This window comes from Oncorhynchus gorbuscha, unplaced genomic scaffold (genome assembly GCF_021184085.1).
Source record: "Oncorhynchus gorbuscha isolate QuinsamMale2020 ecotype Even-year unplaced genomic scaffold, OgorEven_v1.0 Un_scaffold_7972, whole genome shotgun sequence".
NCBI lineage: Eukaryota > Metazoa > Chordata > Actinopteri > Salmoniformes > Salmonidae > Oncorhynchus > Oncorhynchus gorbuscha.
The window spans coordinates 1-14136 of record NW_025751248.1 but is presented as its reverse complement, the minus strand read 5'-3'; the positions used below and the strand labels follow the sequence as shown (position 1 = coordinate 14136).

The 14136-nt window shown below is 50.4% G+C and overlaps 1 protein-coding gene across 1 annotated transcript; it reads right to left on the bottom strand.

The window, feature by feature from the left end:
• Positions 1-304: 304 nt before the first annotated feature.
• Positions 305-11580, bottom strand: LOC124029864 (dual specificity protein kinase CLK2-like; the record flags this gene model as incomplete). Its single annotated transcript, XM_046341430.1, has 9 exons — positions 305-370; positions 1023-1105; positions 1185-1314; positions 4295-4389; positions 4804-4970; positions 5080-5196; positions 5296-5362; positions 5528-5595; positions 10893-11580. Coding segments are annotated over 9 exons (1481 nt in total), but the record flags the coding sequence as incomplete, so codon positions are not given.
• Between the last annotated feature and the right edge of the window lie 2556 nt (positions 11581-14136).

Genomic DNA, 14136 nt, shown 5'->3' with positions numbered 1-14136 from the left:
TGTGTTACCTGGTCTTGCAGATCATCGTAGAGGGAGAGGTCCCGTACTCTCTCCATGTGTTACCTGGTCTTGCAGATCATCGTAGAGGGAGAGTCCCCGTACTTCCATCATGTGTTACCTGGTCTTGCAGATCATCGTAGAGGGAGAGGTCCCCGTACTCTCTCCATGTGTTACCTGGTCTTGCAGATCATCGTGAGAGGGAGAGGTCCCCTACTTCTCCATCATGTGTTACCTGGTCTTGCAGATCATCGTAGAGGGGAGAGGTCCCGTACTCTCTCCATCATGTGTTACCTGGTCTTGCAGATCATCGTAGAGGGAGAGGTCCCCGTACTCTCTCCATCATGGCCAGGTGCTCCTGGTTGTCATGGGTCTGAGACAAACACAAAACACTGTCAGCAGAAGCTAAAACTCCCAACTTAGTTCACTTTCACTTGTAATCACACAAACAATAAACACAAACACAGTCTTTTGTCACTAACATTGTGGGGACACACACCAGTCCCATTCAAAATCCTGTTTTCCCTAAACCCTGACCCCTAACCATAACTCTAACCTGAACACTAACTTTAATCTTAACCCTCGCTCATAACCCTTAAACTAACCCTAACTCCTAACCCTCACTCTAACCCCAAAACCTAACCTGAACACTAACTTTAATCTTAACCCTCACTCATAACCCTTAAACTAACCCTAACTCCTAACCCTCACTCTAACCCCAAAACCTAACCTGAACACTAACTTTAATCTTAACCCTCACTCATAACCCTTAAACTAACCCTAACTCCTAACCCTAACTCTAACCCGAACCCCCCGAGAAATAGCATTTGACCTTGTGGGGACCAACAAAATGTCCCCAGTTGGTCAAATTTGTATTTGTTTACTATTCTTGTAGGGACTTCTGGTCCCCAGAAGTATAGTTAAACACGTCCACACAGACACGTCCACACAGACACGTCCACACAGACACGTCCACACAGACACGTCCACACAGACACGTCCACACAGACACATCCACACAGTACCTGATATAGGGTGAAGCCTTCATAGTACTCAAACAGGATGCAGCCGATACTCCAGACATCACACGGATGACTCCAGCCCAGCTCTGAGTTGGAACAGTAACACATGTTCAGCTAGCCAATAGTCCAAGATTAGAGTGTGTGAGTGTGATGTGTGTAGGTTACCCAGAATAACTTCAGGAGCACGGTAGTGGCGTGTAGATATGGTGGTGCTGTGGTGTTCCTGGTCAAACGTGGCACTGCCAAAATCCACCAGCCTTACTGTTGTATCCTTCACTTTCCTCTCATCCCGCTTCTGAGAGAGCGAGAGAAATAGAGTGGGGGGACAGAGAGGGGGCAGAGAGAGAGGGGGACAGAGAGAGAGAGGGGGAGGGACAGAGGAGAGAGGGGGAGGGACAGAGAGAGAGAGAGGGGGGGACAGAGAGAGAGAGAGGGGGGCAGAAGAGAGGGGGGGGCAGGAGAGAGAGGGAGGGACAGAGAGAGAGAGAGAGAGAGAGGGGGACAGAGAGAGAGGGGGGCAGAGAGAGAGGAGGGACAGAGAGAGAGAGGGGGACAGAGAGAGAGAGGGGGACAGAGAGAGAGAGGGGGACAGAGAGAGAGAGGGGGGACAGAGAGAGAGAGGGGGGATAGAGAGAGGGGAGGGACAGAGAGAGAGAGAGGGGGACAGAGAGAGAGAGGGAGGACAGAGAGAGGAGGGAGAGGAGGGACAGAGAGAGAGAGGGGGGGACAGAGAGAGAGAGGGGGCAGAGAGAGAGGGGGGGACAGAGAGAGAGGGGACAGAGAGAGAGAGGGGGACAGAGAGAGAGAGGGGGCAGAGAGAGAGAGAGGAGGGACAGAGAGAGAGAGAGAGGGACAGAGAGAGAGAGAGAGAGAGGGGGGCAGAGAGAGAGGGGGGCAGAGAGAGAGAGAGGGGACAGAGAGAGAGAGGGAGGGACAGAGAGAGAGTAAGGGAATGGGGACAGAGAGAGAGGGGGGACAGAGAGAGAGGGGGGTGAGAGAGAGAGAGAGGGGGAGTGGGACAGAGAGAGAGAGGGGGGAGAGAGAGAGCTGGGGGAGGGACAGAGAGAGAGGGGGAAGAGAGAGAGGGGGGAAGAGAGAGAGAGGGGGGGACAGAGAGAGAGAGAGGGGGGACAGAGAGAGGGGGGACAGAGAGAGAGAGAGGGGGGGCAGAGAGAGAGAGAGGGGGGGGACAAGAAAGAGGGGGGACAGAGAGAGAGGGGGCAGAGAGAGAGAGAGAGGGGGGGACAGAGGGGGGGGTGGAGAAGAAGACAAGAAGAAAGGAGGGAAAGGAAGATAGGCATTTTATCAATTAGATTTGCTCTCTCCTCCGTCCTCTCTCCTCCGCCCTCTCTTCTCCTCCGCTCTCTCTCCTCCGTCCTCTCTCCTCCGTCCTCTCTCCTCCGTCCTCTCTCCTCCGTCCTCCCTCCTCAGCCCTCTCTCCTCCTCCGCCCTCTCTCCTCCTCCGCCCTCTCTCCTCCTCCGCCCTCTCTCCTCCTCCGCCCTCTCTCCTCCTCCACCCTCTCTCCTCCGCCTCTATCCTCCGCCTCTCTCCTCCGCCCTCTCTCCTCCGCCCTCTCTCTTCCTCCGTCCACTCTCCTCCGTCCACTCTCCCTTGTCCACTCTCCCCCGTCCTCTCTCCCTCGTCCTCTCTCCTCTGCCCTCTCTTCTCCTCCGTCCTCTCTCCTCCTCCCTCTCTTCTCCTCTGCCCTCTCTCCTCCGCCCTCTCTCCTCCTCCGCCCTCTCTCCTCCTCCGCCCTCTCTCCTCCTCCGCCCTCTCTTCTCCTCCGCCCTCTCTCCTCCCGCCCTCTCTCCCCCCGCCCCTCTCTTCTCCTCCGCCCTCTCTCCTCCGCTCCCCTCTCCTCCGCCCTCTCTTCTCCTCCCTCTATCCTCCGCCCACTCTCCTCCGTCCACCTCCTCCGTCCACTCTCCCCGCTCCTTCTCCTCCGCCTCTCTTCTCCTCCACCCTCTCTTCTCCTCTGCCCTTCTCCTCCTCCCTCTATCCTCCGCCCGCTCTCCACTCCTCCCTCCTCCCCCGCCCTCTCTCCCTCGTCCACTCTGCCTCGCCCACTCTCCTCATCCACTCTCCCCGTCCTCTCCCCCGTCCTCTCTTCTCTTCCGTCCTCTCTCCTCTCCGTCCTCTCTTCTCCTCGTCCTCTCCTCCCCCACCCTCCCTCTCCTCGTCCTCTCTCCCCTCGCTCTGCCCTCCCCCGCCCTCTCTCTCCGCCTCTATCCTCCGTCCTCTATCCTCCAGTCCTCTATCCTCCTCCCTCTCTCCTCCGCCCTCCTCCTCTATCCCCCGCCCCTCCTCCCTCCTCCCCCGCCCCTCTCTTCCTCCTCTGCCCTCCCCTCTCCTCCTCCCTCACTCCTCCTCCCTCACTCCTCCGCCCTCTCTCCCCCGCCCTCTATCCCCCGCCCTCTATCCCCCGCCCACTCTCCTCCGCCCTCTCTCCTCCGCCCTCTCTCCCTCGTCCTCTCTCCCCCGCCCTCTCTCCCTCGCCCTCTATCCTCCGCCCTCTATCCTCCGCCCTCTATCCCTCGTCCTCTATCCTCCGCCCTCTCTCCCTCGTCCTCTATCCTCCGCCCTCTATCCTCCGCCCTCTATCCTCCGCCCTCTATCCTCCGTCCTCTATCGCCTCATTCTGAAAAAGGTAAAAGTTCATCTCGGAGGATTGGCAAGGAGAGTGACCGGGGTTGAAATGAGACGGTCCTTCTCCACTCATCAGGCAAATGACGTTTTCAGGGGTGGATCCCAAAATAAATGTTTAAGTGATCAAAACGAATGAAGATGCAAAACAGTTTATGGTTAAAACAATACGTAGCATATTGTTTTTAAAGTGTGTTTTCTCCTCTGACAAAACCAAACCTGATTCAAATGGGGTGTGGTATATTTCAAATGGGGTGTGGTATATTTCAAATGGGGTGTGGTATATTTCAAATGGGGTGTGGTATATTTCAAATGGGGTGTGGTATATTTCAAATGGGGTGTGGTATATTTCCAATGGGGTGTGGCAGAAGTCAAAACTCTTCTGCAGTAGGATACTGTAGACACGAGTGTCCTCAATGAAAAGTGGCTATCGAGGAGGGGACGACACTCTTCTTTGCCTACTAATTACTTGACACACTCCTCACCACTCATCGGTTTCCGGGTCACAGATGAGAGGACAGAGGAGAGAGGACAGAGGACGGTCTTTTGCCCAAAGGAGAAACCCCCAGATACAGCGTAGGTAAAGAAGAGAGTGATGAAGGAAGGATAAAGCCCTCCCCCTCCCTCTCACCTTCTCAGCGTTGTAAGTGATGGTGTAGTCAGAGTTGACAAACAGGATGTTCTCAGGTTTGAGGTCAGTGTGGGTCAGCTTGTTGATATGGAGAACTGCAGAGGGAAACAGATAAACCATGCATCCATCATGATAATGCCTGGACAGCCAAGGTGAAACTGCCCAGCGTTGCACTTGCTGCCCATAGTTCCTCTACAGTATGTAGTAGACCAGCGCTATTCAACTCTGACCCTACGAGGTCCGGAGCCTGCTGCTTTTCTGTTCTACCTGATACTTAATTGGTCTAAATCAGTCCCTGATTAGAGGGGAACAATGAAAAAAGCAGTGAAACTGGCTTTGAGGCCCAGAGTTGAGTTTTAGGCTTGTAGACTGAGCTTCATCCAATACCAGACACAAAACAATCCCTGGTAAGTAATGTCATAGTCTATGGAAGTAGTCACCACCAACCCTGGTTCTGGAGAGCTAGCAGCATGCACATGGGCATACAGATATGTGTGTGACACACTCACAGTTGACAGCGAGGCAGATCTGGTAGGCCATCTGGCGGATGTGATCCATACAGTACGGCAGGAAGTTGTTCTCCTTCAGGAAGTCAAAAGTGCTGAGGGCTAGCAGCTCCATGGAGATACACACATGACCATGGTAGTCAAACCAGTCCAGCATCTGAACACATTGACTGAGAGCGAGAGGAGGAGGGGAGGAGGGGGGAGAGAAGTAAAGAGAAAGCCACAGAAGGTGAGGGAAACAACTTCTCAAACTTTCTACTGGCCCATCAGACTCCGTACTGTTTGTTGTGTGGGTCTTTCTCGTTGATTTTCTCCAGGACATTGATCTCCAGTTTAGCAGCTTGTCTGTACTTCTCCATGTTCTTAATGATCTTCAGAGCTACACGTGCCCCAGCCCTGAGAGAGAGACAGAGAGAACAGCTAGCTAACAACCAGCACACGCTCCACCTGATGCTCTACGAGTGTGCATGTGTATCTTATAAATGCCTCTCATACCTGTGCCGGTCCACACACGTCACCACCTTCCCAAAGGTGCCCTCTCCCAACAGACTGATAACCTCATCTGATGGGGAAGATGAAGAGATGGAGGCATGGGGATTCCATTAAAGACTGGGAAGTAGAGGAGTCTCTTTATGAGAGGGCTCGAAAACATTCACCTATCCTGTCTTTTCAATGTGTGAAGACTAGAGGATAGTGGGAGGGACTAGTAGATGTAAACATATCCTACATCTCTCTTGTAGAATGTCTCCATTCTGGTAGGCCAGGTGACCATCATCAGGGGCCTCTCGTTCGTCCCTGGCCCCTCACTGCTGCTCCGCTAGGGGTCAGAGGTCAGGGGTTTAGAGGAGGGGACAACAGGGCAAAAGTCGTCAGCATAGTTGGACTGAGCCTCTCAATAACACACACACACACACACAGCTGACATAACAGCTGCTTAATAATCTAAAATGCTTGTAAGCTGAGGACTAGAGTTGCAAGCCCCCGATGATGTTATCCAATTCCACAGGCTCCTCCTAACTCTTTAAGAAAACAGTCCATTCCTGATGAATGTAATGACTTGGGACTTGGAACTGCACTTAAACAGAGTATGCACTAGTGGACTGTCAGTAGTAGACTATGTTATCTGTACATACAGTAGAGTGGAGCCCTAAACCCTCTCCCTGTCCTGTCCTGGTATAACGGGCCTAAATGAGAAATGTCATGTGACTGGCTGGCCTACATGGGGCAGCTCTGTGACTATTTCCATCTACATTCTAAGACTGTTATTAATATCAGAACATCACAAGGAGAAAGAGGGAGCGAGAGAGAAAGAGAGAGAGTGCTGAGAGAAAGAGTGCTGAAAGAAAGAGAGCCAGAGAGAAAGAGAGAGTGCTGAGAGAAAGAGAGAGAGTGCTGAGAGAAAGAGGGAGCGAGAGAGAAAGAGAGTGCTGAGAGAAAGAGAGAGCGAGAAAGAGAGAGTGTGCTGAGAGAAAGAGAGTGCTGAGAGAAAGAGAGTGCTGAGAGAAAGAGAGAGTGCTGAGAGAAAGAGAGAGTGCTGAGAGAAAGAGAGAGTGCTGAGAGAAAGAGAGAGTGCTGAGAGAAAGAGAGAGTGCTGAGAGAAAGAGAGAGTGCTGAGAGAAAGAGAGAGTGCTGAGAGAAAGAGAGAGTGCTGAGAGAAAGAGAGTGCTGAGAGAGCCAGAGAGAAAGAGAGTGTGCTGAGAGAAAGAAAGAGAGTGCTGAGAGAGCCAGAGAGAAAGAGAGAGTGCTGAGAGAAAGAGATAGCGAGAAAGAGTGCTGAGAGAAAGAGGGAGCGAGAGAGAAAGAGAGTGCTGAGAGAGCCAGAGAGAAAGAGAGTGTGCTGAGAGAAAGAAAGAGAGTGCTGAGAGAAAGAGAGTGCTGAGAGAAAGAGAGAGTGCTGAGAGAAAGAGAGTGCTGAGAGAAAGAGAGAGTGCTGAGAGAAAGAGAGAGTGCTGAGAGAAAGAGAGAGTGCTGAGAGAAAGAGAGAGTGCTGAGAGAAAGAGAGAGAGTGCTGAGAGAGCCAGAGAGAAAGAGAGAGTGAGAGAAAGAGAGAGTGCTGAGAGAAAGAGAGAGAGTGATGAGAGAGCCAGAGAGAAAGAGAGAGTGCTGAGAGAAAGAGATAGCGAGAAAGAGTGCTGAGAGAAAGAGGGAGCGAGAGAGAAAGAGAGTGCTGAGAGAGCCAGAGAGAAAGAGAGTGCTGAGAGAAAGAGGGAGCGAGAGAGAAAGAGAGTGATGAGAGAAAGAGAGAGCGAGAAAGAGAGCCAGAGAGAAAGAGAGAGAGTGCTGAGAGAATGAGAGAGAGTGCTGAGAGAAAGAGAGAGCGAGAGAGAGTGCTGAGAGAGCCAGAGAGAAAGAGAGTGTGCTGAGAGAAAGAAAGAGAGTGCTGAGAGAGCCAGAGAGAAAGAGAGAGTGCTGAGAGAAAGAGATAGCGAGAAAGAGTGCTGAGAGAAAGAGGAGCCAGAGAGAAAGAGAGTGCTGAGAGAGCCAGAGAGAGAAAGAGAGTGCTGAGAGAAAGAGGGAGCGAGAGAGAAAGAGAGTGATGAGAGAAAGAGAGAGCGAGAAAGAGAGCCAGAGAGAAAGAGAGAGAGTGCTGAGAGAATGAGAGAGAGTGCTGAGAGAAAGAGAGAGCGAGAGAGAGTGCTGAGAGAACCAGAGAGAAAGAGAGTGTGCTGAGAGAAAGAGGGAGCGAGAGAGAAAGAGAGTGCTGAGAGAAAGAGAGCGAGAAAGAGAGAGAGTGCCAGAGAGAAAGAGAGAGAGTGCTGAGAGAAAGAGAGAGCGAGAAAGAGTGCTGAGAGAAAGAGGGAGCGAGAGAGAAAGAGAGTGATGAGAGAAAGAGAGCGAGAAGAGAGTGCCGAGAGAAAGAGGGAGCCAGAGAGAACGAGAGAGTGCTGAGAGAAAGAGAGAGCGAGAAAGAGAGAGAGTGCTGAGAGAAAGAGGGAGCCAGAGAGAAAGAGAGAGCTGAGAGAAAGAGGGAGCCAGAGAGAAAGAGAGCTGAGAGAAAGAGAGAGCCAGAGAGAAAGAGAGAGAGTGCTGAGAGAAAGAGAGAGCTGAGAGAAAGAGGGAGCAAGAGAGAAAGAGAGAGTGCTGAGAGAAAGACTGAGCGAGAGAGAGTGCTGAGGGAAAGAGGGAGCGAGAGAGAGAGTGCTGAGAGAAAGAGGGAGTTAGAGAGAAAGAGAGTGCTGAGAGAAAGAGAGAGCGAGAAAGAGAGAGCCAGAGAGAAAGAGAGAGAGTGCTGAGAGAAAGAGGGAGCGAGAGAGAGAGCGTGATGAGAGAAAGAGAGAGCGAGAAAGAGAGCGTGCTGAGAGAAAGAGGGAGCCAGAGAGAAACAGAGAGAGTGCCGAGAGAAAGAGAGAGCGAGAGAGAGCTGAGAGAAAATGCTGAGAGAAAGAGAGAGAGCTGAGAGAAAGAGGGAGCAAGAGAGAAAGAGAGAGTGCTGAGAGAAAGACGGAGCGAGAGAGAAAGAGTGCTGAGAGAAAGAGGGAGTGAGAGAGAAAGAGAGTGCTGAGAGAAAGAGAGAGCGAGAAAGAGAGCCAGAGAGAAAGAGAGAGAGTGCTGAGAGAAAGAGGGAGCGAGAGAGAAAGAGAGAGCGAGAAAGAGAGTGCTGAGAGAAAGAGGGAGCCAGAGAGAAACAGAGTGCTGAGAGAAAGAGGGAGCGAGAGAGAAAGAGAGAGCTGAGAGAAAGAGGGAGCGAGAGAGAAAGAGTGCTGAGAGAAAGAGGGAGCAAGAAAGCTAAGAGAAAGAGGGAGCGAGAGAGAAAGAGAGAGTGCTGAGCAGGCAACTTTCTCTGACTTAGAGGGTGACTTACAGACTGAATGAACACACACACACAGACTCTCTCTCTCTATGAGTTGTGGTAGAGAGGCAGAAAACAGGTAGAGAGTGAAGGGTTGCCAGGAATAAAACTCAGCTGTAACAAACTTCACAAAACACAACTAAATGAATTCAAACATTAAGAAAAAGGCAGTGAACATATGAACAGTGCATAGCAGAGGAAAGGAGGGGATGGGGAGAGAGAAGGAAAGGAGACGATGGAAGAGAGAAGCAGACGAGGAGGAAGAGGAGGGAAGATGCAGATGGTTACTCACAGAGAGGCAGAGACAGTCCAGGAAGCTCTTATACACAGAGTACAAAGAGTCTGTCTTCCCCATAACTCAGAACAGAGAGAGGGAATTAAGGAGTTAAGGGGAAAGAGGGAGAGGAAGATACAGTGTAGGTAAAGAAGACATACTAAGAAAGAAGGGATAAAGTCCACAGACAGTGAAACAGGATAAGGAAAGACGACTGAAGAGAGAAGACAGAAACTAATGACAGAGCAAAAGCAGGCAGAGAAGACAGAACAGACAAAAAGTCAAGAGGGAAGAGAAAACAGCAAAAAAGAAAAATAGAGTGACAAAGAGACAAAATAAGAGGAGTACACTAATGAAACAAGATGAGAAAGACAGGATTAGATGAACCCATGAAGACGAACAGAGAAGCAAAGAGACAGACAGATATGAGAAAAGTAGATAGGGAAGGAGAGATATGAGAAGGATACAGGAGATTGAGAGAAAGACGGTTGAGACAGACACTATAATACCTTTTGGTCACACTTTAGGGAAAGTCCTGAGACCAGAATCAAGATGTGGAGTGTGTGTGAGTGTAGATGTGTGTGAGAGTGTACGAGGGGCATATTTAGTTTCCTGACACCCTGTCACCTCCATAACCCCGGCACTCTGGCATAGTGCTTTTCTTACACCTGTCCTCTGTGTATGCTGTTGAAGAAAAACTTCTTCCAAGGATCAGGCAGAGCTCATTTTCAAGTTAAGATTATTCAAGCAATTACAAGGAAGTTAACTCTCCTGATATACCAGGAGGAACTTAAACATGTACACATTACTCATTCATTTATATTCTTCACCTACACAAAGAACTGCTTTCAACGTGCACCAATAGGATGCTACCTTTTCCAACAAGTCAGTTTGTCAAACTTCTGCCCTGCCAGAGCCGCCCCGGTCAACTGTAAGTGATGTTATTGTGAAGTGGAAACGTCTAGAGCAGCAACAACAGCTCAGCCACAAAGTGGCAGGCCACACAAGCCACAGAACGGGACTGCAGAGTGCTGAAGGGTGTAGCGCGTAAAAAGTGTCTGCCCTCAGTTTCAACACTCACTACTGAGTTCCAAACTGCCATGTAGTGCAACTTCTGAAACATATTTAGGAATAATGTTACCAAGCAGGACTAGACGATTCTAAGCTTTACACCAAACCAAGTGGGTGGGGTGTTGTTGGGCTGACACAAACTCAGGATTGTACCTTTAAAGTTTGCTGTCTGTGTTTGGTGATACTGACCAGCCTGTATGTCGGTGTAGATGGATAGGTGTAACAGATCAATATAGCAGTATAGCTTTACTAGGCTAAATGGGCTGCTAGTGTTGTCATTAAGAGAGAAAGAATGAGAAGATGTGATTTCACTTCTAAACATTCACTTTAGCATCGTACTGATCAATTTCTGCTTGAAATGATCAGTTAAACTGACTGTTGATCTGGACTGTTATTTAATTCAGTCTGTAGTTACATACAATAAATATATTACCACTTTAACCCCAACGCTGTCCCCTGCCTTCCGTAGTCCAAACTACGAGCTGAACATTCATCTATATCATGGTAAACACAAACTACGAGCTGAATAACATTCATCTATATCATAGTAAATACAGCCAAACTACTGAGCTGAATAACATTCATCTATATCATAGTAAATACAGCCAAACTACGAGCTGAATAACATTATCTATATCATAGTAAATAAAGCCAAACGCTTAACACAACAGAAGACGTTAAGTCATTTTAATTTAGCGCCATAATGTTTCATGGAATGTCATAACAGATTGGACTTTTTATTACAGCTTTTGTGGTGTTCATCTCACATAGGAAAGAGCAGGAAGTCACTGAGCTGTTTATTAGAATCATCATAGATCCTTTAACCTGATGGGAGACGCATGTAGACCAAGTCCCCCTCCTCCAGTTCAAGAGTCCCAGAATTGGAGAGATACTGTCACCTTCCGTGACTATTGTACTGTCCATTCCACATTACACCCTGGTCATTCCTGAACAAACCAAAGTCCATGTACTCCTCTCACTGGAGCACTGAAGACACCTGCATCAGAGGAATAACAGATCAACACGGTCGGTCTCTCAAAGCCACCAGACACTAGAGCACTGAAGACACCTGCATCAGAGGAATAACAGATCAACACGGTCGGTCTCTCAAAGCCACCAGACACTGGAGCACTGAAGACACCTGCATCAGAGGAATAACAGATCAACACGGTCGGTCTCTCAAAGCCACCAGACACTGGAGCACTGAAGACACCTGCATCAGAGGAATAACAGATCAACACGGTCAGTCTCTCAAAGCCACCAGACACTGGAGCACTGAAGACACCTGCATCAGAGGAATAACAGATCAACACGGTCAGTCTCTCAAAGCCACCAGACACTGGAGCACTGAAGACACCTGCATCAGAGGAATAACAGATCAACACGGTCAGTCTCTCAAAGCCACCAGACACTGGAGCACTGAAGACACCTGCATCAGAGGAATAACAGATCAACACGGTCAGTCTCTCAAAGCCACCAGACACTGGAGCACTGAAGACACCTGCATCAGAGGAATAACAGATCAACACGGTCAGTCTCTCAAAGCCACCAGACACTGGAGCACTGAAGACACCTGCATCAGAGGAATAACAGATCAACACGGTCAGTCTCTCAAAGCCACCAGACACTGGAGCACTGAAGACACCTGCATCAGAGGAATAACAGATCAACACTATCAGTCTCTCAAAGCCACCAGACACTGGAGCAGCCTGTTAGTGATGTTGGACTCTGTCTGTATCTGGTCTCATTGGACATGTGTGTTTATACATGTAGATTAGTGTGTAAACAAGCAGTCGGCTACCTGTAGCCGCTTGGGCTGAAATTACTAATATAGGAACCATTTTGGGAACCTGTTCCTTGTCTGATTTGGACCAAATATATAACATCCTCTTTACATACTGTATTATTTAAATCTCTACATTACCTGCATTCTCTGTCTCTTCTACCTGGCTCTCACTCTGGCCTGAAATTCTACAATATCACACAAAGAAACTGTTGAATTCAACACACCACTACTCTGCTGATTACAGTAATCACATTAGATACAGCTGTCTTACTTTACCTGTGTTCTGTCTCTCCAATTCCTCCACCTTGTTCTTGTAGAACTGCAGTTCAGTCTTAGTGATACTCAGCTCCACTCTCTGTTCCACCACCATGTTCCTCAGCTCCACTCTCTGTTCCACCACCATGTTCCTCAGCTCCACTCCGTCTCCACCACCATGTTCTCAGCTCCAATTTCACGCTCCTCAGCTCCACACTCTGCCCACCACCATGCCCTCAGCCCACTCTGTCTCCACCACCATGTTCCTCAGCTCCACTCTCTGTTCCACCACCATGTTCCTCAGCTCCACTCTCTGTTCCACCACCATGTTCCTTAAGCTCCACTCTCTGTTCCACCACCATGTTCCTCAGCTCCACTCTCTGTTCCACACTCATGTTCCTCAGCCTCCACTCTTCTGTCTCCACCACCATGTTCCTCAGCCCACTCTCTGTTCCACCACCATGTTCCTCAGCTTCACTCTCTGTTCCCCACCATGTTCTCAGTCCACACTCTGTTCCACCACCATGTTCCTCAGCTCCACCTCTGTTCCACCACCATGTTCCTCAGCTCCACTTCTTGTTCCACCACCACAGCCCTCAGTTTCCACTCTCTGTTCCACCTCTACCATGTTCCTCAGCTCCACTCTGTTCCACCACCATACCAGCTCCACTCCTGTTCCACCACCATGTTCCTCAGGTCCCCCACCATGTTCCTCAGCTCCACTCTCTGTTCCACCACCATGTTCCTCAGCTCCACTCTCTGTTCCACCACCATGTTCCTCAGCTCCACTCTCTGTTCCACCACCATGTTCCTCAGCTCCACTCTCTGTTCCACCACCATGTTCCTCAGCTCCACTCTCTGTTCCACCACCATGTTCCTCAGCTCCACTCTGTTCCACCACCATGTTCCTCAGCTCCACTCTCTGTTCCACCACCATGTTCCTCAGCTCCACTCTCTGTTCCACCACCATGTTCCTCAGCTCCACTCTCTGTTCCACCACCATGTTCCTCAGCTCCACTCTCTGTTCCACCACCATGTTCCTCAGCTCCACCACCATGTTCCTCAGCTCCACTCTCTGTTCCACCACCATGTTCCTCAGCTCCACTCTCTGTTCCACCACCATGTTTCTCAGCTTCACTCTCTGTTCCACCACCATGTTCCTCAGCTCCACTCTCTGTTCCACCACCATGTTCCTCAGCTCCACTCTCTGTTCCACCACCATGTTCCTCAGCTCCACTCTCTGTTCCACCACCATGTTCCTCAGCTCCACTCTCTGTTCCACCACCATGTTCCTCAGGTCCCCCACCATGTTCCTCAGCTCCACTCTCTGTTCCACCACCATGTTCCTCAGCTCCACTCTCTGTTCCACCACCATGTTCCTCAGCTCCATTCTCTGTTCCACCACCATGTTCCTCAGCTCCACTCTCTGTTCCACCACCATGTTCCTCAGCTCCACTCTCTGTTCCACCACCATGTTCCTCAGCTCCACTCTCTGTTCCACCACCATGTTCCTCAGCTCCACTCTCTGTTCCACCACCATGTTCCTCAGCTCCACTCTGTTCCACCACCATGTTCCTCAGCTCCACTCTCTGTTCCACCACCATGTTCCTCAGCTCCACTCTGTTCCACCACCATGTTCCTCAGGTCCCCCACCATGTTCCTCAGCTCCACTCTCTGTTCCACCACCATGTTCCTCAGCTCCACTCTCTGTTCCACCACCATGTTCCTCAGCTCCACTCTCTGTTCCACCACCATGTTCCTCAGCTCCATCTCTGTTCCACCACCATGTTCCTCAGCTCCACCACCATGTTCCTCAGCTCCACTCTCTGTTCCACCACCATGTTCCTCAGCTCCACTCTCTGTTCCACCACCATGTTTCTCAGCTTCACTCTCTGTTCCACCACCATGTTCCTCAGCTCCACTCTCTGTTCCACCACCATGTTCCTCAGCTCCACTCTCTGTTCCACCACCATCGTTCCTCAAGCTCCACTCTCTGTTCCACCACCATGTTCCTCAGCTCCACTCTCTGTTCCACCACCATGTTCCTCAGCTCCCCTGTTCCCCAGCTCCACTCTCTGTTCCACCACCATGTTCCTCAGCTCCACTCTCTGTTCCACCACCATGTTCCTCAGCTCCACTCTCTGTTCCACCACCATGTTT